General features: G+C 43.2%; 1 protein-coding gene across 1 annotated transcript in view; it reads right to left on the bottom strand.

The window, feature by feature from the left end:
- The window catches only part of ARHGAP20 (Rho GTPase activating protein 20), a 116,567-nt gene that overhangs the window by 48,307 nt on the left and 41,671 nt on the right, over positions 1 to 26,589 (bottom strand). The window contains exons 3-6 of the mRNA XM_075592319.1: positions 21,616 to 21,786; positions 16,651 to 16,800; positions 10,918 to 10,959; positions 5,011 to 5,095 (exon numbers count right to left, since the gene is read on the bottom strand). Coding sequence (XP_075448434.1) covers positions 5,011 to 5,095; positions 10,918 to 10,959; positions 16,651 to 16,800; positions 21,616 to 21,786 — 448 coding nt within the window. The remainder of the gene's footprint in view (positions 1 to 5,010; positions 5,096 to 10,917; positions 10,960 to 16,650; positions 16,801 to 21,615; positions 21,787 to 26,589) is intronic.

Here is a 26,589-nt window from a genome sequence, read left to right as displayed (position 1 = left end):
ATGGCCCTAAAAAATACTTAATTGCAGCATTTTCAGGCGTTGCTTGACCACCGTGTCTTCACAGCGCGAGTCATGCCCGCGGGAAGGGTGTTTGCTAGGCGCCTCTCTGCTGCCACAGTTGGGGTAAAACATCCTAGCTATTTCATTCGGGTCACCGCTGAAATCTGCAAGGACTTGGTGGTTTGGATGGACGTTTTAAGGGATTATAACAGCAGAACTTTGTGGCGAGGGCGCCCAGCCCATAACACCAAGCTACAATTGTTCACAGATCCATCAGGTTCAGTCGGTTTTGGGGCATACTTTAACGGGACATCGTTGAGCGGAACATTGGCCTCTTCATTGGAGGAAGACTCGGCTCATTAGGAACCTAACATTCCTAGAGCTATTCCCCTTGCTCGTCGCGGTCCGTTTGTGGAGTCATTTGTTTGCAAATAAGGAAGTCACCTTCTGTTCAGACAACAAGGGGTAGTAGATGCGGTGAACAATTTTGGTTCATGTTCCCCTCCGGTACTGTCCCTTCTGCGCAATTTTTTACTTCGCCTAAACATTGCGTTTAAGGCACGGCATATCCCGGGGTTGCAAATAACATTGCTGATTCTTTATCCCGATTACAGATGGCGCCGTGTCGGTAGCTGGCACCGGAGGCAGAGCCATACCCAGTAGACTTGTGGTAACTTGCGTTGAGCTAGTACGAGTGTCTCTTGTCCGGGTATGTGGGGGGCTTACCCGTGACTTGGTGTGATTATCAAAGCTTAGCGGGGGAACTCGGACTGAAGGCGTCGGGAATAGGGACCTTACTGTCGTACGTTTTAAACTTAAGAGCAAAGGGTTTGACAGGAGGATCCATAGGGAAAAAACTGACGGGGGTTTCCTTCTTCTTGAGGTTAGAAGGCAAAGAGGATCCGACAAAGGCGTTTATAGTCAAGAGGGTGTTAGCAAAGTTAATGAGGGGGGCGACATCGAAAGACAGCAGAAGGCCAGTAACACCATCAATCCTAGTGGGTTTAATGCAGATGGCAGAGCGAGTGTGTTTTTCCACGTTCGAGGCGAGGCTTTTTCTGCTGATGTTTTTGTGTTGGCCTTATTCGCAGCATTGCGAGCTGGGGAGCTAGTCTGCGCATCACGTAGAGGAGAGGGAGGTTTGCAGCTCAAGGATGTAGTTCTGGGGGAGGGATCTGTTAGGCTGCACATTCAAAGGTCAAAAATGGACCAGCGGGGGAAGGGAGCTTGGATTTCATTGCGATGTCTGCCAGGGGCCGTATTTTTCCCAGTCAACGTGCTTAAGGAATACATGGAGTACAGGCCAGGCGGACAAGGTCAACTGCTACTACACGCGGATGGGGTACCGTTGTCTAGGCTTCAGTACCTGCGGGTTTTCCGCAAGTGCCATCAGCACCAGGGTCTAGATGAGTCACAGTATGGCACACATTCGTTGCATATCGGGCGGCAATGGAAGCATCACGAGCAGGGCTGTCAGTAGCTGCGATACAGAAGATAGGACGTTGGAAATCTAATAGATACCGGTCTTACATCAGGCCCACGTTAACAGGGGAATAGCTCTTGTTGGAATAAACATCCACCACCCTTATGCCTTTGCAGATTCCGCAGATGCATGGATCATCGGGGACTCACTCATACACTGGGCAGAAAAGCGAGCCCTCAAACGCCCATACGGGGGAAACCTAGGGTTGCGCACGGAGCATGCGATGGTGTTATGGTGGGGAGGTAGGGGGCTGCGGTGGGGGCAATTGCTCCCACAGCTAATGGTGATGGCCAGAGATAGAAGAGCACCACAGATCCTTGTCCTTCACGCCAGGGGCAACGACCTGGCCAACGGACGCTATTTCTAGCTGGTCGATGCGATAAAGCAAGACCTGGCTCGCATCCTCGTCCTTTGGCCGGGAATTCAGATCGTCTGGTCAGACATACTCTGCAGGGCAGTGTGGAGGGGTGCGCGTGCCCCGGGTGCAGTCGACCGAGCATGCGTAAAGTTGAACAAAATAATGGGAACATTTGTAACGCAGTGCGGGGGTGGCGGATCAGCCACTCTTTTTTCAATTGTAAAATAGTCAGCCTATTTAGGGCTGACAGTGTACATTTATCAGAGATTGGGGCGTATTTGTTCAACAACGAGTTGCAGGAGGGATTGGAGAGGGTGCTAGCGGGTTTGGCGGCACATGCTTAGTTTAAGGAGGTTAAATAGACCTGTTGGTGGCGGAAGTTTGAGGGCTAAATGCTTGTCCTTGCCAGACGGGGATCGGGGCTGATAAAGCTCGGGGGTATTCGTAAGTGGACGTGGTCAACTGAGCGTAACTCTCGGGAGCACACTCGCGGGAACGGCCGGCTCATGGGGGCTCGGCTAGCCATGGGGGCAGTAGGCCAAAGCCTGGCTGACCCCCTTCACTTCACCCATTAAGTGAGCTCTCTGGCAGGAACTAGCGGTTACTCTATTATTGTTTAATAAACAAAGCCCCTGTCTTTTATACCTCCAAACCGAGTCCGTCGTTACTTGCCTGTTATATGTGGGTATTGGGTATTGGTTAGCAAGGGATAGGGGGGGGGGGGAGGTCCCTCGCAGCCTCCCTGGTCAAAGAAAAGAAGGCAAGATATGCCAAAATATACCCTGTGCTAACATGCAGCTTTCATCTGACACTTACCACTTCATATTTGAAATGCTGTTAGCCAGATGCAGCAGTCTGCATCAAGTACCATGATTAGTGTCATTTAATAGATGGGAAATGTTTTGTTTTCTTCATCTGGTTTTCTTATTTCACCACTCTACTGTATACTTCTAACATACAGCTTTAGATATTATGTTGGTTATATGTTTTTACTCTGTATGGCACAACAATGTTGGAGATTGTGGGAATAGTTTATGTAATTGATATACTGCAGTAGCACCTACTTGACTACTGTGGAGTGATTACTCTCTGTGAGGTCAGGTAACTTGAGGCACATGCTTATCAAATGGCAGAAAGATGAATCGCCTCCTATAATCTCCTTACTATGGGGCCCAATGAGCATGTGTCCTGTCCGCCCTTAGGAGACTAACTACAAGATGATACAGTACCTCCAAGAATCTCCCTGGTACTGTAGTTGTTCTGGAGACTGTACCTTATGTACACTGTATCTCACAGAAGCCAATTGGAGCAATTTACCTTAACTAGAAGTGGTACTTAGTCTTAAACTCAACATTTTATGTGTTTGTCTGTAGCTGGTATGAAGCATGTAGATACACTCTTCTGTGTTGCTGTATTCTAGATATTAAAATTCAGACATTAACTAAGGTTTGGGAAAACCTATGTCAGCCGTGTGGATGAACTCTTGAGTGTTTCCTAGCTTTACTGTATCCTAGAAATACAAACTCAAACATTAACTCAAAACACACTAGTCTATGTCTCCCAAGGTCCTAGCCCACCACAGTAAAAAGAATGACAAATATGTTATGCAAAATGTAGATGCATAAATCAATTCTCCTTGTAGTCTTTGCAAATGATGTGACTTTTCTGTTGGAATAAAGCTGCATAAATCCACAGCGGAAACCCAGAGGAGTCTGTGCTTAGTACACCATACAAATATGTTAATTGTTTCTCTCTTTGTTCAAATCTTTGTGTTAAAAGACATCTGTTTAATACTCACAGCTGGGGGTGGAGGGGGGGGGATTAGAGTACAATTAGGGTAGACTTTTATTTTATGGGTTTTCAAAAAAAAAACAAAAAAAAAGTGGTGTTACTAAAATAAAGAGGATTGACTTTAGCATAAACTGTTTGGTTATTGACTGTCATGAATTGCCAGGAATTTAGCAGCCAAAGCCGTCACCGGAGATCTAAATATAGATAAGTATCTGAAGTAGAAACCACTCATATCTATTCCAGGCAGTGAAAGCAAATTTGATTAGTGAACAATTCATAGTACTGTACTAATTTCCACTTGCTTAGCGCCTTTTATCTCAAGTGCTAAAACCAGTGGGGAGACATAGCGCAAATGTTATTAATCAGTTCTAATACACAATGATAAGGTAATGTTTTCCTTAAAAATGCTAAGCCCCAAAGCACCATGTAGCCTCTTCATTGTCATTTATTTTATCCTGTTTGTAGTCCGACAAAGGTATTGATGAAGAGCGCAAATTAGCTGCAAATTTATAATACAAGAAACAATATGCCAAAGAGGGAAAATATAACCTGGGACATTTTTATACACAGCGTAAATAAAGCAACTATAGAATGGTAGTTCAAAAATGGAATCTTGTTATTTAATGTAATGTAAAAAGGTAAAAAAAAATGCCTAACGCATGTCTAATATTCTTTAATATTACATTGCTAAATCCCACGATCATTTTACAATGCTAAACAATGACTACATAACCAATATGTACTATACTGGAATTCTCTTCCCACTCTCTTCCCCACTAAGTGAGACGTTTCGTTGCAGAGGAGCAGGTAATTCCAGAGACATGATTTACTCACTGTGATGAGTATGATACAGCTGCACAAATATGGCTCTGAAGCTCGTGGCATTAAAACGAGAACCATGCCTCTTGCTAATAATAAATCTACTTGATAGTTTGAGAAGCAGTTCCTCAATAATAAACCGTAGTGATCCTCCCGAAATGAGCCTTGCTTAAGAGAATGCCTTACGTTATAATAGGACATTGTGGCAGGGCAGCACTCTAAAAATTGAAAAACGTGCCTATATCAAAAAAGTGTAATTTAGAGAAAAAGAATAGAGTATAAGTAATGCACATAAAAAAAGGCGATATGCAAATCGCAGAAATTCAAAGAGGGGTGAATTCCTAAAGCAGGCAGAATAACATACCATAGTCAATTTATCTGATGATACGAAACTTTTCGTATCGTAGAAATGTCCAACCAATATGCTTACGTTGGATATAAAGTCCCAAATATTTTGTCATATTTTAATCAATACTCCAACTTTGGCTAAATGTTAATCCAAATTCATTGATTAATACTTCAGTTCAACTTTAAAACGTTTTTGCCAAAAAAAACTTACATAGGCGCAGTTTCCAATATCTCTTGTGATAATCTTCAAGGGAATTATCTTCGGGTGGTCACTTTCTTTCTCTTCCTTGATGCGTCTAAAGAAACCAAAGAGAACACCAGATCTCGTTGTATTAATGGAATATTCAGCAATCTGGACTTGAATATCCATTTTCGAAGTAACAAAAGTCATAAGCGCTCTGGGATCACAAGGATCATTGAAGTAATCGACACTGACACTATGCTTATGCTCTAGGCAGCGAATAATTTACTTCCGGCTCAGCCAAGTCCATGCTACTGCTCAGAAATTATCCAAACATATTCCCTTCATTCTATCCTTTAGCCTTTTCTAATCCTTTCACGGCCAAAGGGGCAGCAACACAAGGCAAAGAGTAACTGACCACTCTAGCAATGTTAACTCATGCAGGGTTAACATTTAATGAATCTATTCCAGCACTATCACAATCAAGAGACAACCCCCTATTAATGAAGCAAGAGTGGGGTGTGGATAACTTTGGCCTTGCCTAGTCTTGTAATTTGATTAGGGCCAGGATTAATACGAGAGCCCATTCTATTGATAGGTACTGCAGAAGGAGGAGGGGAAGGACGTGGTTTGATCTGTCCTCAACAGGCTAGGAAGCCTTGCACGGGAGGGGAATGTATAGATAGAGAGGGCAATTGCTTTCACCCACATCATCATATAGTCTTCCAATTATAGGAAAATCATACTGTAGTTGCCAATTTTAAGAAACATCTGAAATGTATTGCATTTCAGATTGAAAGGCTTGAGTAGCAGACAGTTTTCAAATATAAATTGACAGACTACTAAGCAATCTAAGACGTTCTCATCTCAATGCTCAAGTGAATGTTAGAAGCATGATCGAAACTGCTTATTAGGTCGTCCTTATTAGTGCTCTCCTAAGGGCGGCACATAGCCTAGGGACGGGCCTGCTGATAGCATAGTGATAGACAAATATAATTGTGACAAAAAGAAGATAGATGAAAAAAAGTGACAATATACTGTATATCAAGACTGTGAGTTGTGACTCATATTAAAAAAAATGTGATGTGAAAATCATTCAAACTTCTCTAATTTTTAGTTTCACAAGTTCTTCCAAATGTAGTTTTCTCTCCAAGTTTGGGGAGCGCTCAGAATGGACACCGGAAATATAGAAAGACAAATACAACAAATAGTGTGAGAAGTTCAGTAATTCCCTATTCCTCAGACAACCCCTGCAACATTAGCCTGTTTTGAATTTGCCATTTTTAATGGGGAATATGTGAGTAATATTACAAATCTCCAACCTCCTAGACATTTATCAGGGAACTTACCACACTATTTGTTGTATTTGAGTTTTTAGATTTCCGGTGTTCATTTTGTGCGGACTATATATGAGCCTAATAAGATCCCATAGTTTTCCTTCATGACAAAGCCCTGTACAGTATATTCCAGCCTTCCGACTATTAGTACAAATACCGCAGAGACTGCGCAGTACATAACGCACGTTGCTTTTCAGCTTCCTCATTGTAGGACTGTGCCAAGAAAGCCCCCCTATGATTTTTGTCACTTTATTTGAACTTGCTTCTCCCTTATTTTTGTCTTGATTGCTACAAATTTCTATCGCGCACCAAGGGACACGTCAAACATTTCCGGACAATCACTACAATTGGCAGGTACGGTAGTGGCTAAAATGAAAGGCTGTAAATGCATTAACATTTTAGGGCCCGCAATACCCAATGGAGTTGTAGCCTCCACATCCTAAAACTACTCCAAAGAGTAAGTAATGTACATCTGAAATATTTCCTCTGTGACGGGTCATAGCCATCTTTGGGGCAGATCCACAAGTCTCAATTAGCCTATTTAACCTAACGTTGACCGAAATTAACATTAGGTTAATTATAACGCTTATGCACTAAAGCAAATAACGTGATGTTAACCCAGTGCTACTCCTTAAATAACGTATGGTTATTGAAAAAGAGGAGGGAGAGGGGGAGAGCAAGGAAGGGGGAGAGGAGAAGAGAAGGGGAGAGGGACATATTTTAGAAGAGTTTCAAGCACTATATATTTCCCCTCGAACAACATATGTTACACCTGTGAAACACCTGTGCTCAAGAAGCAGTACCCCTCAGATTCCAGGGAGATATACTAATGAAGTATGTAAAATATATTTAAATGACTCACACCCCACACCGCCTAAAAGATTTCCATATACTGACAAACCTAAGGCCCCTTGTGATGAAGAGTGTACTAGTGTTAGTCCCAACAGGATCAGAACGGCCATTGTTTTTGCATATAATTAGCTTTGTGGATATACCTGTTAAACTCAGGGAAAATAACATCTCTTACCTGTTTACGTAACGGCACAATATTTGCATTGATCTAACAGAGCTGTGTGGATCTGCCCCTTTGATTTATTATGCCTTTTGTGCCACCAGAAAGATTACACGTTCTAATATGCAGCAAGGTTGATATTTAATCATAGTACACACACGCGTTCGTTCTCCGCTTATCTCGACCTTGTACATTACATTTCAACTCTGAGAAAGAGGAAACATTTGTGTATTTTCAGAAGAGAGAAGAAGCCAGAGGATATTGCAGTGTCTGAATATACTACAGAGTATCCTCTCTGAACTCTTCCCCCTTAACAAAAAACATCACACATTCAGCACGAGGCTTCGGAGGAGAAATGTAAGACACATCAATCATTTTTAGATTCAATTTCTAACAGAAATGCAATTCTGTATTTCATTTGTCATTGTGTGGCCCCTGTTTCCCACCAATGCTACAGAGTCTACCTCAGAGGTGTTTGCTTTCAATACTCATTTCCTAGAAGGAAGAAAAGTCGCTTACTCTTCATTTTTTTACGCAAGAATGAAACTGTGGCTTAGGGTTTGTAGCCCAAATGCTACGTATTCCCCAAGTCAGACAGCAGTCTCGGAGACCACAGGAATCCATCACCAGACTTTTAACAACTATTTCCACATGAAAAAAGAAACATTCATCATTTTGTTTCGTGTTTCTGTAGTCTTAGATAACATACCAACATACGTAATATGTGTTTTTATATATATATATATATATATATATATATGTATATATATATATGTAGATGTAGCCAGGTCTCCCCAGCCTGTCAGCACCCCCCTCACCTAGCTGCCGATCGTGGGGGCCGCCGAGTCCAATGGCGGCTCCGCCCGGCGATCGCAGAGGTGAGGGCGGTCAGGTCCCGGCTCGGGGGTTGCCGGGATCCCTGTGGCGCGCGTGCGGCCTTGGCAACCGGCCGCACGCGCGCCACAGGGATCCCGGCGCTCTCGGAGCCGGGCGGTGAGGGCGCCGCCATTGAGGAGAGACTCGCGCATGCGCAGTGATCGCGCATGCGCAGGAAAGGCCCCAGAGCTAGGGAGAAGTCGCGCCAGTGTAGGGAAAGGCAGGGAAAGGTTGAGGCAGCCCGAGATAGCTTGCGCAGGACAGCATAGAGAGAGCCCGCGAAGCCCTAGCCTACCAGGGAAGGCTCTAGGTAGGGACTACGAGTCCCAGGAGCCTCTGCGCGCACCACGTGATGCCAGGGAGCCAATAGGGCTGCAGCATCTCCCTGCAAGGAGATTGATACTCTTTCGCGCACTGAGCCACGCTAGTGAGTTGGAGCAGGGGAGCTGTGAGGGAAGGAAGGGTGCGGGGAACGAGTGCAACTCCTGCACCCAGATAGGTACCCACACCCCAGGTAGGCCCCAACTCCCCACCAGATCAGTGGGTAATTGATCAGGGACGGCCCAAGATAGGGACGCGGCCCTTAGTGTTAGTGTGCTGTCTTGTCAGGGTCACGGCTGTCAGTGCCGTGAGGTCTGACAGGCAGGCGCAGTGTTAGTGCAGTACGTTAGCTGCAGGCAGCGAGTAGGTTGTAGCGCGTTACTACAAGTGCTGCGAGTATTAGTAGATAGTTAGAGTAAGGACCGGGAAGAGTTAGGGGGGGCGGGATAGGCCATTAACCCTTTAGGTCCCAGGTAGGTCCTCATTCCCCAGCTTGTGGTTCTACAGGGACAGGCCCTAGGTTAGGGACCGTGTCACGTAGTGCCAGGGGTAGACAGGGACACAGCGGCTGCTGCGCTCCACGAGAGACGACTTGGGCTCAAGTCGGTACCCAGAGACAAGAGACTATCTCCTGGGTGGGATTGCCCCTGGGAGACCCCAAGCAAGGATTCATCGGACCGGATCAGACGGGATCACAGAACGACTGATCCTTTGTGAAGCTGTTGCGGTTCCGAGCACCGGAGTACTATACATATACAAGTGCACCAACGGGCCCTTAGTATAATAGTGACTGCGCAGTCACCCATTGCCTCTCTCTGCAAGAGTGCGGGACATTGGGTGGAGTATCTATGGACACTGGGTGGTATCCCCTGGTGTTGGGAAAGCGTCCTGCGCGACGCAGTTAGTGTCTCCTCTAGAGAGGGACACCTGGTATGGTTGTATTGATGTTACATGTGTGCTTTGCATGTTAGTAAAAGACATTGGTTATTATACATACAGTGTATGTGATTATTGTATTTGTCCTGCGAGGTGGGAGCCATCGCAGGTGGAGGCGCTGCACCGAGTAAGTGGTTACTCCTAGTATCATAATTGCCCCAGGTTCCCCGTGGCGGAAGCTCAGCCCTCCTGTGAGCCAACACCACACACCTGGTAACACCGTATGTTCCTTGCACCCACAATATATCTGCGATTGAGGGGGGGGGGGGGAATACCCGTTACATATATATATATGTATATATATATATGTATTTATATATATGTATATGTATATATATGTATATATATGTATGTATATGTATGTATATATATATATGTATTTATATATATGTATATGTATATATATGTATATATATGTATGTATATGTATGTATATATATGTATGTCTATATATATGTATATGTGTATATATATATATATATATATATATATATATATATATATATATATGCAGTGTTCGACAAACCTATACATTTGCACACCCCGGGCGAGTGGATTTAACATCGTGGCGAGCTCCTATTAGCCCAAGCAGCACATGTGTGGTACTAGGTGGCGAGTAGATTTTTTTGTGATTTGTCGACCACTTTGTATATGTGTGTGTATATATATATATATATATATATATATATATATATATATATATATATATATATATATATATATATATATATATATATGCAGCCCTCAGCAAATCCAGTCGCCCGGTCGAAATGGGCGACTGGGTTTTGCCCGCTGGCGATCCATCATGGCCGCCCAAGCAGCGCACGCAGGCTAGGTGGTGAGTAGATTTTTTGGGTGATTTGTCAAGCCCTGTATAAAGGTATGAATACAAATATAAACATACATATAGTAAATACAGATAGCGTTGCTGATGCAATCATACATAGCATCAACATTAGCAAAGGGTAGTGATTTGCATAATAGGTGAAAACTACATGACTGATGCCTTTAACAACATTTTAAAATAATGTTATTTTGATAATATGTATTTTACTATCATTAACAGCAGTGTCTCCGGCAAAGATTTTGATGAAAGGAGGGAGGAATGTGATTATAAATGTTGTTTGCTCCAACCCAGTGATAGGTTATTCAGATTTATTCGCAACCTTTATCTGTCAAATGTCCAATGCGGAGAGAAAGGAAAATAAGGGAAAGGTGATGCTAAACTACGGCCAGTAAAATGCACCCTATAGCTTTACAAACACTTCCAGGAGTAGGTTTTTAAAAAAATCCTTTACACATACAGTACCTGTTACTGACTGATTTTTTAATGACACCACTTACTTTTAATACATCACTGTTATTAATTCAATTGATACTACATGGTAATGTACAGTACTGTACATGTTACATCCCCTTTCAATCTACAGGCAGCAAGAACATTAAGCAACATACCTCTGAAAGAGTGCAAGCCATTTTTCCTTCTCCTCTGGAGTGCTGTTAAATAAACAAAAATAAATGTCAAATGTATATATAAATGATGGAATATTCAACAACTGGAACATGAAGATCTTTTCCGAGCTTTAAAAATCTAATTCCTCTATATGACTTGAATGAAGATGAAACATAAGATAATTCGATCAAACCTCTTGCTCATACCCGAGTACAGGTTAAATTCAATATCTGAATTTCATAAAACTATAGCGGTTAAGGGGCAGAGTTACTATGCATAAAGTAACCGTGGACCATACTGTGATTTATGGCTCTGTAAAACATCTCACAAACACGCCATTTCTATAAAGGGTCTCCGAGACGTCTTTCTGACAGCTGTAAGATGCCTACTTGCCCATACAAGAAGATGTGCTATGGCTTTTGTACGATAACAGGCACATTACAGAAGATTTTGGGTGGGGATTCACCAACATCCATTGCGGGTTAGTGCACCAGATCCGGTGATCACTGCTTTTCGAGTCAGTGGCAGTTAACGCTGCATTAGGTTTGTTATCCCTCAACGGAGCTGAGCGAGTAACCCTCTTAGAGGTAGGTCCACAGAGCGCCGTTGAATCTGGGATCCGAGCGTGGCGTTACCTATATAGATAATGTCCGTTAGTTTTCCTCAGTTTAACGGGTATCCACAAAGTGAATGATAATGCAAAAAGAAAGTCCGTTCTGCAAACTGGCATGGTTATGTTAGCTGTATTAATGGGGATTTTCGACAGACATTTATATGAGGCATAATATATATTTTTGTATGACGTGTGTAATGAAAGGGTTAATTCCTATACTCAGCACAATCATTTGGGTATACACAAAGAAAAACCCGCACAGCTGATGATAACCACAGTGAGGTGCTGACTGGATGGAGACTGATTGTATCATATGGGAGAAAAAAGAACCCAGTCTTCCAGCACTCAATCACAAACAAATGTATAATTGTAAATTTAAAATACTTTATTAATGCCAAGAATAAAAAAATGGGTGTTAAAACGTAATTAAACGGTGTATTGTAACAGCACGTGACCCTGAAGGGCCCTGAAGAAGCGTTCACTACGTGAAACGCGCGCGTCGGCATCTTTCTCCTGCACACGCGGGAAGCCAGTTCATTTAAATTTAACAGCAGAGGGATATTGATCCGCGTTAAAAGATTTGTGGCTTCCCCCAAAGTGCATGTTCAGTGGGGATCGCGCTTCGTTACCATACAGCGCGATCCTCTTACCCAGGCAATCCTCTCCTGCACACGCGGGAAGCCTGCTCATTTGAAATTCAACAGCAGATGGATATTGATCCGCGTTGAGTGACTTACGGCTCCCCCCGGCGTGCATGTGAAGCCGGGATCGCGCTCTGTAACCATACAGAGTGATCCTCTTACCTCTAGGGGTCTATTCAACCCACCTACAGACAGGCATGTCCTCGAACATATCAGCGCTGATATAACCAAGATCAGCACTGATATAGGGGACTATGCGACTTATAGCTAGACCGGCCCCTATTTAAACTCACAATTGGTATATAGCTGCTATACAGGGAAAGGGGGGTGGGGTGAGTGAACACTGATTCCATCCCATCATTAACCCCACACATACCCTATTAGCTGGTATTAGCTGCATTTTGTCAGTGTGTTCATCTACTCAGGGGATTCATATATTCTGTCAGTTGTTATGTGTATTTATTAGCCCTATAACCAGTACTGACCTCAGCTGCAGCAACCACAATATAGTGGAGGTTGCTTCAACAGGCTATTATAAATACACACAGACCTTTATACTGAGTTGAGATTACCTATACCTCACTGACACTACCATAGGTGAGCCCTCAGGGTTTATAGTACAAATAGAAACACCACGGCATTACTACTACCACCTATGGTGAATCAACACTCTGCAATATATATACCTGATAAACGCTAATATATACCTCACCTCATACTTGCTTATAAGCCTGTGTTTTACCTTATTATGTGGGCGTAATATGAATCCGCAAAAGATCTACCGCCAACTAAGATATCACGCAGGGAGCAGTTTATTCCCACAATAGGGGTGGATACGGTCTGACCTTGCATAGTATACTAATACTATTGCACCATAAGTGTATCTTGTGAGTGTGCACTACATACCCGGATACACTTACATTGACATAACCTCTGGGTGAGTTTTTATAGGCTCCTTTCCTATACCTTTTAGGAAGCTATAACATATAGCAGTCCAAATCCCGAACATCCATAAGGGGTTTTATTACTACATCCACCCACCCAGCTCAAGGTGGGTAACATTTGGACACAGTCACGTGCTGTTACAATACACCGTTTAATTACGTTTTAACACCCATTTTTTTATTCTTGGCATTAATAAAGTATTTTTAAATTTACAACTCTACATTTGTTTGTGATTGAGTGCTGGAAGACTGGGTTCTTTTTTCTCCCATATGATACAATCATTTGGGTAGCACTTTAGTCCTACCCTTTTTCCTTGTAGACTATTCCCTGAAATAACGCTGTGATAATCGTGGTCCGGGTGTGAGTAACGGCAGGTTTTGATGTGACCTAATTATTGCAGCGTTATTTCCATGCGCTCACATGAACGGAGGTTTGTGGACATGCGATGTTATGCTAGCGGCTCATTAGCATATGAGTAAGCTAGACGCCCGTTAAAAGTTAGCGCTCCGGTATGTCTTTGGTTAAAATCGGGGGCATCGTAACGCTAATCACCTTTGTAGATATGAGTTACAACTATCGATACGTCTAATGGGGGTAACGAAGCGACAAAACATTTAACGGAGCTTTGAGGATCTGCCCCGGTGTAATAAGGCCTTATTTACTAACCAGTGGTAACCATACTGCCATGGACATAGTGGCCTAGATGTACTAAGCGCTGCGGTTTCAAACGGCACTTTCCAGCACTGAAAAACATCTTCCGGCTCACTCAAGTGAATGGGTTATAAGTGGACATCCGGTACTACACAGTGTCTTATGAAATAGCATAGATTCTTAAATAGGGCTCAACATTTAGTTTGGGTTGCCTGCTATTTTAGATTTGGAACAACCTGAGGTGCTAGTTGTTACCAAAGTAAGACACTGCTATGTTTTGGAAAAGGAGAAAAAAAACCATATAGGGACCTAAAAATAACACCACTGGTAGTAACTGTACAAATATGAGCTGGCCTGTAATGCTATTTACTCTGTATTCAAATGTTCAGGTCCCTAATGCTGGTTCCTCGAGCATAGTTATTTGACTCCTTCTGATTAGATAAGGATAAGAACTACAATGGAATGAAAGTGTATCTTCCTTGTATAAAAGAAATATTATTTTTTTTGTGTGCGTATGTTCTGATTGATTTTCTTCTGATGCGAATAGATCTGGTAGCACAGAGGGGGGTGGGGGGGGGGGGGGAGAGAAAAAAAAAAGACAGAAGTGGGAAACTAGATGTTTCTCTACCACGGAGTATCTGGAAGGACATCAGCGTTCTCTCCAATTGTGTGTTATTTCGAGAAACAAAACACGCCTGCCAATTTTCCACTTACAAGAGAACGTGTACTTCATAAACATTTGGATATTGTCACATACAGTATGTTACTTAGCAGGTGTTCTCAGTCATACATCTTTTGCTGGAAATTACCGTTTTAAAACTCCATGGATATTCTTGTATAAAGTTATTGTTGTACAATTCATTAATTACGTTTATTTTAGATAGACTGCACCTGTCACATTAATCTTGTTCCAAACTGGGTTTTGATGTATGTTTTAAATAAATATGCTAATAGGAAAAATACATGAAGATATGCATGTAAATTTGAAGTATTGTATTGTATTTTATGTCTCTATTTATATAGCGCCAAAAGTGTACTCAGCGCTTCACAAAGAATACAGTACAGGGAATTATAATAATACAATAAGTGCAGCAAAATCAGAAAATAGGAAAGGAAATCCCTGCCCCGAAGAGCTTACAATCTAAGGAGTAACTTATTGTATGGCATAACAAGGCACGATAATTCTGTAAAACTTTTACAAATACATTTCTGAAATTCCAAGTCGCTAATGTTTAATTAGGTATTCCTCTGATTTTTTTTTTTTATGGAAAGAAAAGCTCAGTAACATTCCAGCGAAGTTAGTAAAAATTAGGTAGTGACAAGGGCTTAATATCATAATAAAGCTTGATGAATGGTCGCGTTAATTATTTTACAAACCAGTCATGAGTTTAGTTTTTGTTGCTAACAATATATTTTAATCACTTCAGCTTGTGAAGAAAAAAAAAACCACACATAGATTTTAAGAAATAAATTGTCATAGTAGAATGGAGTGATCACACCCATAGCAAATTAATATCTTTATTTAATTTCTTTTTTAGTATGTACTCCAAAATTGACAAAGGACATAAACAGGAACACATTGCATGGCTCTATGGGGAAGATTCACTAAGCTCTGATACTGGGTATCACACTGCGATCTTGCGTTACTGTCATACCAAGTCAATGATAGATAATTTAGGATTGAGCTATGATACCTGGTATCAGAGCTTAGTGAATCCCAGGCCTTCACCCTACATCTGCTTTGCCCCAAAGGCAGATGTCTGAAAGGGTTCCCCAAGAACTGCTCCCCTCTTCACAGAATCAGCGTGCTAAGGATTAACACCTGCATTTGCTTATGCATGTGTTTTGTCAGCCCCACCCTCTGAAATGTTAATGACCCAGGAGGATGAAGGATTCTCAAATCCCAGCTGAATTCATTCTGAACCCCTTCAGCTGCGTTGTTCAAAGTGGACAGCCTTTGGCGGTAGCCAAAGCGTGTCAGCCGTTTGCTGCCATTCATTAATAACATAATCTGCTTTATGATTGTAAACTCCTTGAAGCACATAACACACTGCAAGGCCTATCCTACCACTCAAAACACAACTTTTAATCTTGTCTGTAAATGTTACATTTGCCCATAATCATGTCTCTAACTGCCCATGAAATGTCTGTACACTGAATACATAACCTCTGTTAATTTTATGTATCCATGTATTGTCATCATAACTCTGTGCCTGGGACATATTTAAAAACGAGACATAACTCTCACTGTATTACTTCCCGGTAAAACATTTTATAAATAAATAATATATGCAACCTGTCCCTTTCAACTCTTTTGGACGGTGCACATTATTCTGCCTAGGCTTAAATAAGCGCTGAAAAAGTTTCAAAACCACTGGATCCATGCAATGAATGACCTTGTTATCCAGTACAAAATGATGAACAATTACTAATCAAAACAGAGACGTATGAAATAACTGTATATGTGATAACTCTGACTATTCCTTAGCTGGAATGTATACGTTCTCTATGGCAATGCAGCTCCGCGGGCCTCCTCGCACAGTAACAATGTAGTGAGACTTAATGTCTCCGAAGCTGTGACTAAAAAAAGCTTCAATCCGCCGCTCCGGAGATAGTAACGCCACGGTCTCGCTGCGGGGATTCCATGCTTCTGGATCACAGCGATAATCCAACGGCACAAGGCAGTCGGACTCCCACGTCTTAGCCCGTTGCCAAAAACAGTAAGTCTGGCTACATCTGTTATGTGCTTAACTTCATCTCTGTTTTATACAGAGAATGTAAGTGTCATTTTGCACTGTCCAGTTAAATGATCTTCATTCCCCTTTCCCCATAAACATGTTAGAATGAAAACAAATATATGACATTAATACTATTAGAACATATACCTGAAAGTTGCAACACAATTTGTGATAGGCCAGCCAACGACAAATGATCTATCCGGGTAGGTACTGCCCTCGCAGACTTCTTCCATGCAGGACGCTGTCCACATCTCACTGACACGCACATGGTGTTTAAGTTTATAGTGAGATGGTGATCTAAAAACAAACATACACATGTGTTTAAGTATTCAGACAGCGCAAAGGGAATAACAAGTTTTAGGATATTAAAAAAATGGTATCATTGAAATAAGTACGCATATGAAGATGTAACGGACAATATTGCAACATGTGGCGGGCTACAGCGGGTCATTACACAACACACCACCAGGAGAAGCGGCCATTGTTTTGAATCAGCCACGCGCAAGAAGGGGGGGGGGGCTATTGCGTTATTTCACCCGCGGGAGTGCACCACAAGTTGCAATAGCGTTGGCTGCATCTCTAAGACATGAGTTAACATCATCAAACGACTCAACATGTTAATGTGTAATACATGCATACTTTCTCAGTAACGTGCGAAACCAGATAATAAAGGAATGAAGACAATGTTAGGAACAATGTTTATTGTTTTTTTTTTGTTTTTTTTAAATCTGTGATTCCTAAAAACTCGCTCACCTTTGTCCCTTTCTGTGGCAGCTAAGATGGGTAAATCAATGAGTTAATGAGTAGCAATAAACTGAATTTAAAAAATGTGCATTTGTATGCTTAAAAGATAATCAATTGATTTTGTCTGGATGCCAAATATTCAACATTTAAAAACTCCATTGTTAATGAGTCCAGGTACAGTAATTGTTACTGTAAAAAAATAACACATTTTTGACTGAGTGACTTTATCTATCATATTTTGTATTTGTATGCCAGTGTCTTCTACAAAACCCTATCCAGATACCCATCCCCTTATTTCCACTGCTACAGAAAGGAAGACTATTTATTGCTGTCTGTCCTTTTGATTGAACTCTCCCTATTCTCATTTTTGTTCAATCCACCCTTTTCGCAGCCCCTACTTTTAAGTACTCTTTCCGTTTCTCTGCCATTTCCTCTTCTCTCGCCCCTTTCTGCACCAGGTATTCTTTTCCATTGTTTGATTCTTAAACAGGACTCTTCTCAAGCATAATCCCCTTGTTTCCTTCTTTCCCTTCTCTCCAATAATGCTTCGGTAAAGCTCACTTCACTGAAATCTCCCTTATCACCAAGCCAATAACACCTGTGCTGATAAATTACAAGTAGAAGGCAAGGTCCAGGCACACAGTCTTCAACATAACAAGTTTCAGCAAAAAAGAACCAACGTTTCCACTGCCACGCAGTCTTTGTCAAGGCGAGAGCTTCACAAAGACTGCGTGGCAGTCGAAACGTTGGTTCTTTTTAGCTGAAATAAACTTGTTATATTGAAGACCATGTGCCTGGACGTTGCCTTCAACTTGTGAACCGTTGGGGACGTTGCAGGATTGTCCCTTCTCGTCCGTGATCACCGGCAGGTGATATTTTATTCAAACAGAAGTTATCGTGTGCCAGACAGCCTCCTATAATTGACTGATAAAGCACAAGTTCACACACCTTCTGTTTCCTAAATACACTTTTCCTACGGCAATCCATCTTCATATTGTTCCATCATTGAGCCCTAGTCTGGATCTCCTCTTGCCTATAAAATCATGAATTAATTGTCCCCTTTGACAGTTTCATGTAACTTTCTATTACAAAGTTTAATGGAGTTCTTCATGGTTCAATATCCAGTTTTTTTTTACCAATAAATTCTCATTTAATCTTTGTTGGAACCCAGCATAATGCACTGATGTCCAGTCAAAATGTGTGCCGTTCAGTTTCTGAATATTCTTTACGTTTCCACTCAATCCAAAGCCCATAGAATCGTTCTCCATTACATTTGCTCATGCTACAATCTGTCTGAGATAAACTTGACCTGGAATCTAACATTAACATCATGTAGATCGAGATCAATGCTGGTAATGGCTTCTGGTACTGAAGCGCAATGAAAGCAAATGGTCCCTGGTGGCTTGCAGTACGTAAAATAATTGCATGCATCTCATGTTTAGAATAGTTGTAGTTTGTTTACATTTGAAATCATCAAGTCACTAAAGACTTCATAAATCATAAAGTCACTAAGATTTGTACAGACAACTGTGAAGTTGCGGGGACACAAATGTGCAGTGGTTGTTCCAAAAGCATGGAAATTATTGCAATTAATCTGGTTGAGGGTGAATCGATATAGTACTTAAATAAATCGTAATGCAAATTCCCTACTCGCCTGGGAGATGGGTTGACAGCATGTTTATTTCAATAGGCACTGAATAAAATCCCCATATTGCTAAGTGGAGACACAATGAAGGCAAGGCAGGAATTAACTTGTCATTTCTAGCATCTGTGCTAGTAAAGCGCCACTAAAAATGCACCAAACAATCAGGACATCTGAAAAGTACGTGTATGCAAAGCCTCCCTGGCGAATTCATGATTCGGTTCCTTGTGAAAACATGGTTTATTTTGGCATTTCATGTACAGAAACTGTCAATGTTTAATTTCTCAGTGATGAGTACAACATAGAAAAGAACATAAAAAATGATGGTGATTATGCAGTGATACAGAAATGTGTCCTGCTGGGAGGCGCTTACTGTATCCTGAGCATAAGCATAGCACCAAACTGGAAAATGACACTGCACATTCAAAATGAAAATAGCACAGAATAGATTAGTAGTTTGCAAAAGCATATTCAAAATACAGGTAGGCCCAGATTGATCAACCAATTCTAAGTCTTAGCACTAGTGTGGCCATTCGGTTATATGGGTCAAAAAGTGCACTAAGGATTAATATTATTTAGTAACATCAAGAAAACCCCATTGAGGCAGCACAATGCATCATTCAACAATCACCTTTTTCAAATGATGTCTGTCAGCAATGGTCATTTCTGAACACAACAGAATAAAATCAACATTTGGGCCCATTTTTCTTTTCTTTTTTTTTTCTCCATAACAGTCTATTAGCACATTGTCATTAGGAGGGGAACTGTTCTGTTCAACACAAGAACATACACTAACTTCCTTTAATTATTAAGAATTTGTTGATTATATCAGTACTACCAAAGTCAAAAAGTAACATCATAACCTTTGTGTATTTAAAAGCACCCGGAAATCTTTCATGAATATTAGCAGTCAAGCAATACGTTAGAGCAGTGTAAGGTTAAATCCATGTTGCAGACTGATTTTACTGTAATGGAAACATGAACCAAGCCTGTATTACGTTAAGCTTCCTTTGTTTTCCAATCTGCTCTTTCCCATTGGCAAAGACATGATACAGAAGGCTTCATATCTTCTTCCTCAAACACAATCAAGAAAAATGGTCCACCCATGACATCCTCAAATAATAAGGGAAAGTTTGCCTGGCAGTTTCCCCCAATCACCCCCTCCCTCTTCTACAGTACCCGGCCATTGACCTAACTAATGAAGAATGATTTTTCAAGGTCCACCATGCAACAGTATGTATACTGTATATATTCTGAATGGGATGCAGAATATTTTACAATTGTCATCACACCATAGGAAGAAATATAATACATATGCTTATTTTAAAAAGTGAGATAAGATTTTTTATTTTTTTTTGCAAAATGAATCACATTACACTTTCACTGCAAGTGAATATGGATTCATTACATCATAATGCTTTTACTGCATGGATGCTGCAATTTTGCAAACCTAGAAGTGTTAAGACATTATGTGATTGATTCCTCCACCTTACTGTAACAAGTCAGTAGCCTACACTCTATTTAGGAACAAAAGTGGAAAATTTACTTTTTTTGTGCCTTAAACCAAGAATCCTGCCCATAAAAGATTATGGCCCAGACTTACAAGACAGTGGTAAACCATACGGCATTTTACAGTCCATTCCTTTCCATGAGCCGAAAGGTTTCCCATAACTTAGCACAGCCTTGTATATCTTAACCTATAACCTCAACTAAGGCAATTATCCACTAAAGGTGCTATGTTTTAGTATGCCGCATGTCTGGGAGTTAAGACAGGCCGAAGCATACTTCAGTGACTATAGGGTATATTACCTAAACAGAAATTATATCAGAATAATAATCTACTTTACAGTTTCAAATAAAAACTTTCAGGAGAGTCAGAGTATAATCCACAACTGTAGACACATAGAAACTCCACTGAATCACAGTTATAAAAACATAGTCCTCCTCTAAAACAGCAAAATGACGATGAAGCTAATATTACTGTTGCATTGAATGAAGAGTATACTAATTCTCGTCATCTCAATTCTCAATTGAAAATGAAAATTTTGGATGATCAACACACCAGGGACCAGTGAAAATAAAATACATTGCATGTGGCATCATGTTAATCAGTGACACTAATGACATGTTTATTGCTTGAGCTGACACGTTTTCTTCAGACTATTTTGCAATGACAGAACGGTATGCTTGACCCTTTGAGGGGTCGCGGGGCACAGTGCCACAGTCCATCCAGCACTCCGATCACATGACCACTCCGATCACATGACCGCTCCTCCAAAGCACATGATCGCTCCGTCGCTGATAACGGAATGGAAGGAGTCATCCCCCTTCTGTCCGCCATCAGTTAAGATCACGCCCTGATCTCCATAAGAGAACAAGACGCGCCCCCCCCTAAGAAAATAATCTTTTTGTGGGGGGAGTAGCTTCTATATCATGGGGCACCCAGGGTGCCAGAACCCATGACACAGTAGCTACGTGCCAGGTCACTGAAAGGGTTAAGTCACCTTCTTTGTGTAATAATTTTGCTGTATTTCTTTGCCTGCAAATGTAACTTTGCTCACTAAGTAATAATGTTGGTACAGAAGTATATCCTATGAGGTTGTTCTTGATGTTGTACAGATCGTTATCATTACCCTCTAGCAGTGAACATCTTAATGGGATTTAAAAAAAATAATATAATCCAGAAATGTGTATCTACTAAAGCGCCATGTGGACACATTACTTACTTTGACTTTGCAACGATCATGATGTCTGAAAAAAGGAAGAGATGTCGGTCCTGTGTCTGCAGACCTGTCTTCAGCTGAACGTGGCTGTGCATTATGAATGCCCTATTGGGGCAGGTAAATGTTTGCACGAGAGGGCATGTTTCTGGACTAACAGGAGAGAAGCAGCTTTCCCTGTAAGCGTTGGGAGAAAAAAAAAAAACAACGGTTCAATGAAATCATTAAAAAAATATGTTTAGCAAAACACTCAAAATTATTTCCCTATTTTTTTATACGATGGTGATGTAAAAGGAAAACAAATGAGGCGGAAGGGCAAAAATTGGATTTCACAAAAAAATAATGATTTATTAGCCACAAGGAACCAACGTTTCAGCTGGCACAGCAGCCTCTCTCATGGACATGCTATGTCATGCTGTGCCAGCTGAACCGCTGGTCCTCTGTGGCTAATAAATCACAATTGTTTCTGAAATCCGACTTGTGCGCTTCTGCTTTGCTTGTTTTGGATGTTTTGCACAGCAGCAGGTCTGGCCCATCATGGCGATGTAAATGGAGACGTTTGCACACTGCTTTTTGACAAAACTCTGTATTTACTTATATAGGAGTTTTGTTCGCTGACAGAGGGACTGGACTGCCTGTGTATTGTGTTGTAAGCCACTGTGGCAGCAAGAGGGTTAAATGTACAGTCTAACTTGGGACAAGTCTGAACTAACGGCATTAATAGGTCAAAAGTATGTTGTTTTTTTTACATAAAATATTTGTTGAAAGTTTGAAATATTTCTTTTCTTTACAATGGGAGCTCTGAACCTGAAAATATGTATTCTCAGCTGTGCTTGATTGTTTCAGAAAGGTACTATCAGCTAATTTCATACCTTTTAGCCAGAATTGGGGCCTCTTCATTACCCTACAACTAAGCAATATATAAAGGCAAAAAAAAACGTCATCAAGTTATGTAGTTTGCGCGATAGTCAATAATAATATTTTTCAGTACAGAAACATTGTGTCAACGTGCAACTCATCTGCATATAGTTTTTCTGACAAAAGAGATGGGGTCCCAAAATATGACATTTGTAACATCCAGAGCTAGTGAAGTAATTCTAAAAGGTGCAGGCTGATAAAATTCAGCTGATCACAGTTGATGCTTAAAAATAAAACCGCCAAAAAGATTTAGAATTTCATTCAAAATCCTATATGTGTTTTTTTTTTTAATAAGTCAGTTGTGTGATATTAGATAATACTTACTGCACGTTTGCCCTTTATTTTTCACTCTTTATGCCCTTTTCAGTTATTTTTTTCTCTATTATAACAGCCATTTAGGGAGCCACACCCCTTCCTCTTTTGAAACCCAGCCATATCGCGTGCCCTGAGCATCAGGATCTTCGCTGATCCATCACGGGATTACGGATCTTCGCTGATCCATCACGGGATTACGGATCTTCGCTGATCCATCACGGGATTACGGATCAATCGGCATTTTAGATCATTACATTGCTGTAAATGTAAGTAGCTGCTGCATTTATGTAAAACTAGCTGATATACCCGGCGTTGCCCGGCATTGCATTTTCCCGCTCCCCCTCTCTCTCGGCTCACCCCCTATCTCCGCTACCCTCTCTCTCTCCGCTCCCCCCTCTCTCCGCTCCCCCTCTCTCTCACTCTCCCCATTGCCCTCTCTCTCTCCCCATTGCCCTCTCTCTCACCCCATTGCCCTCTCTCTCACTCCCCATTGCCCTCTCCCCATTGCCCTCTCTCTCACCCCATTGCCCTCTCCCCATTGCCCTCTCTCTCCCCATTGCCCTCTCTCTCTCCCCACTGCCCTCTCTCTCACCCCATTGCCCTCTCTCTCACTCCCCATTGCCCTCTCTCTCACTCCCCATTGCCCTCTCTCACCCCATTGCCCTCTCTCTCACTCCCCATTGCCCTCTCCCCATTGCCCTCTCTCTCACCCCATTGCCCTCTCTCTCACTCCCCATTGCCCTCTCTCTCCCCATTGCCCTCTCTCTCACCCCATTGCCCTCTCTCTCACTCCCCATTGCCCTCTCCCCATTGCCCTCTCTCTCACCCCATTGCCCTCTCCCCATTGCCCTCTCTCTCCCCATTGCCCTCTCCCCATTGCCCTCTCTCTCTCCCCACTGCCCTCTCTCTCACCCCATTGCCCTCTCTCTCCCCATTGCCCTCTCTCTCACCCCATTGCCCTCTCTCTCACTCCCCATTGCCCTCTCCCCATTGCCCTCTCTCTCTCACCCCATTGCCCTCTCTCTCACTCCCCATTGCCCTCTCTCTCACCCCATTGCCCTCTCCCCATTGCCCTCTCTCTCCCCATTGCCCTCTCTCTCTCCCCACTGCCCTCTCTCTCACCCCATTGCCCTCTCTCTCACTCCCCATTGCCCTCTCTCTCCCCATTGCCCTCTCTCTCACCCCATTGCCCTCTCTCTCACTCCCCATTGCCCTCTCCCCATTGCCCTCTCTCTCACCCCATTGCCCTCTCTCCCCATTGCCCTCTCTCTCACCCCATTACCCTCTCTCTCACTCCCCATTGCCCTCTCCCCATTGCCCTCTCTCTCACCCCATTGCCCTCTCTCTCACTCCCCATTGCCCTCTCTCTCACCCCATTGCCCTCTCTCTCACCCCATTGCCCACTCTCTCACTCCCCATTGCCCTCTCCCCATTGCCCTCTCACCCCATTGCCCTCTCTCTCACTCCCCATTGCCCTCTCCCCATTGCCCTCTCTCTCTCCCCCATTGCCCTCTCCCAATTGCCCTCTCTCTCTCTCCCCATTGCCCTCTCTCTCACTCCCCATTGCCCTCTCTCTCTCCCCATTGCCCTCTCCCAATTGCCCTCTCTCTCTCTCCCCATTGCCCTCTCTATCACTCCCCATTGCCCCCTCTCTCTCTCTCTCTCTCTCTCTCTCTCTCTCTCTCTCCCCCCCCCATTGCCCTCTCTCTCCCCCATTGCCCTCTCTCTCTCCCCATTGCCCTCCCTCTATCCCCATTTCCCTCTCTCTCTCTCTCTCTCTCTCTCTCTCTCTCTCTCTCTCTCTCTCTCTCTCTCTCCCCCCATTGCCCTCTCTCTCTCTCCCCCATTGCCCTCTCTCCCCCCCCCCTTCCCTTTTCTTCCTCCCTGTCTGTTTCTCCCCGTTGACAGCAATCTGGGCCCGCACATGAATGCGCCCCACGTGTTAACAGCTCCCCCCCCTTCACACCTCCGTCCCCCCCCCTTCACAGATCCGTTCCCCCCCCCCTTCACATGTCCAATTCCCCCCCCTTCAGAGCTCAGTGGGTGAGTGAGTGGGTGGGTGAGTGACTGGGTGGGTTAGTGATTGGGTGGGTAGGTTAGTGGGTTAGTGAAGTGGGTGGGTTAGTGATTGGGTGGGTTAATGACTGGGTGGATAGGTTAGTGGGTTAGTGAGGTGGCCTTAGTGAAGTGACTTTAGTGGTTGGGTGGGTTAGTGGGTTAGTGACTGGGTGGGTTAGTGACTGGGTGGGTTAGTGACTTTAGTGGGTGGGCGGGTTAGTGACTTTAGTGACATTGGTTAGTGGGTGGGTTGGTTGGTCAGTGGGTGGGTGGGTGAGTGACTGACTGGGTGAGTGACTGGGTGGGTGAGTGAGTGGGTGAGTGGGTGGGTGATTGACTGGGTGGGTGATTGACTAGGTGGGTGAGTGACTGGGTGACTGTGTGGGTGGGTGAGTGACTGGGTGTGTTATCTCTCCCCCCCTGCATCTCTCCCCCCACTGTCCCCCATACCTGAAGCGGAGGCTGCAGGTTGGAGCCTGGGAAGGGACAGGGCGGTGAGGCGAGCGGCGGCGCCCCTGGCAGGCAGCCGCAGCTGAACGGAGGTGGGAGGACGGTGAGGCGCGGTGAGGCGAGCGGCGGCGGTCATAGCAGGCGCAGCTGAAGGGAGGGGGGAGGACGGCGGCGCGGGGGTGGTGAGGCGCGTGTGTAGTGGGGTGGTGGTGTGAGCGGGAGGATGGCAGCGTGGGGGGAAGGGGGAGACAGTTAGGGAGGCTGTGGGGTAGCAGTGAGTGTGGGGTCCTGGCAGGAGTAGGAGTAACTGTGCGGTCTGGCAGTCACAAAATGGACAGTGAGGCCAAGAGGGGCACGCGGTGTGAGGGTGGTGTGACTGTCACGCCCTGCATAGGCGTGGCCGTGACGTCAGCCCACCCCGCAGGCCAATGAGGTGAGGGTACAAACACACATCCAAACATTTTTTCAGTCATATATATATATATATATATATATATATATATATATATATATATATATATATATAATCAAAAAATAAATAGATGATACCGTTCTGTGGCTAACAAAATGCTTTTATTTGTGCGAGCTTTCGAGATACACTGATCTCTTCTTCCGGCGATGTTACAATGAATGAAGCAAGGATAACTTGAAAACAGTGTCTCTTGGAATGTTCTCTGTGCTGGTCCTTCCCCCGATGTGGATGTGTTTTATGGCTGGAGGTGTCAAAGGGTAACTGAAAGCAAGTGAAGAAAGAGTGTGTATGTGTATCAGTGTGAATAAAAATGAATGGAGAGCTCACAGTATAAACAGTGCTCTACACAAGGTGTGTGTGGAGTGAGAGGGGATATAAATGGTGTGGGTGGGTGTGGAAATGTGAGAGTCAGTAGCACAACTAAAAGTGTGTGTGGATACTATGTGGTCCCTATTGGTGTATAGGGATGGAAAAATAAGGAGTATTAGTATGTGTGAGAGACAGCTGTGTGTGCATACATATAGCACAGTATGTACAGACATGGCCTTTAGTGCTCATGGGAAGAGAGTTCGCTAGTGTCAGTAATGACTCATAAAATTTCGATCTCTGTTTAGGCCACTGCTAAGTGTCCTGAACAGTTGCATAAATTTATATCTACTATATATTTCTGAAAGCACTGTATGTCTGCGTCCCTAGCGGCAATCTCATTGGTCCCTTGGCCCGCCCGCCCCCGCACACCTCTCATTTGCCGGAGGCGGAGGGACGGG

This window comes from Ascaphus truei, chromosome 3, assembly GCF_040206685.1.
Source record: "Ascaphus truei isolate aAscTru1 chromosome 3, aAscTru1.hap1, whole genome shotgun sequence".
Lineage (NCBI taxonomy): Eukaryota > Metazoa > Chordata > Amphibia > Anura > Ascaphidae > Ascaphus > Ascaphus truei.
This window is presented reverse-complemented; position numbering and strand designations above follow the sequence as displayed.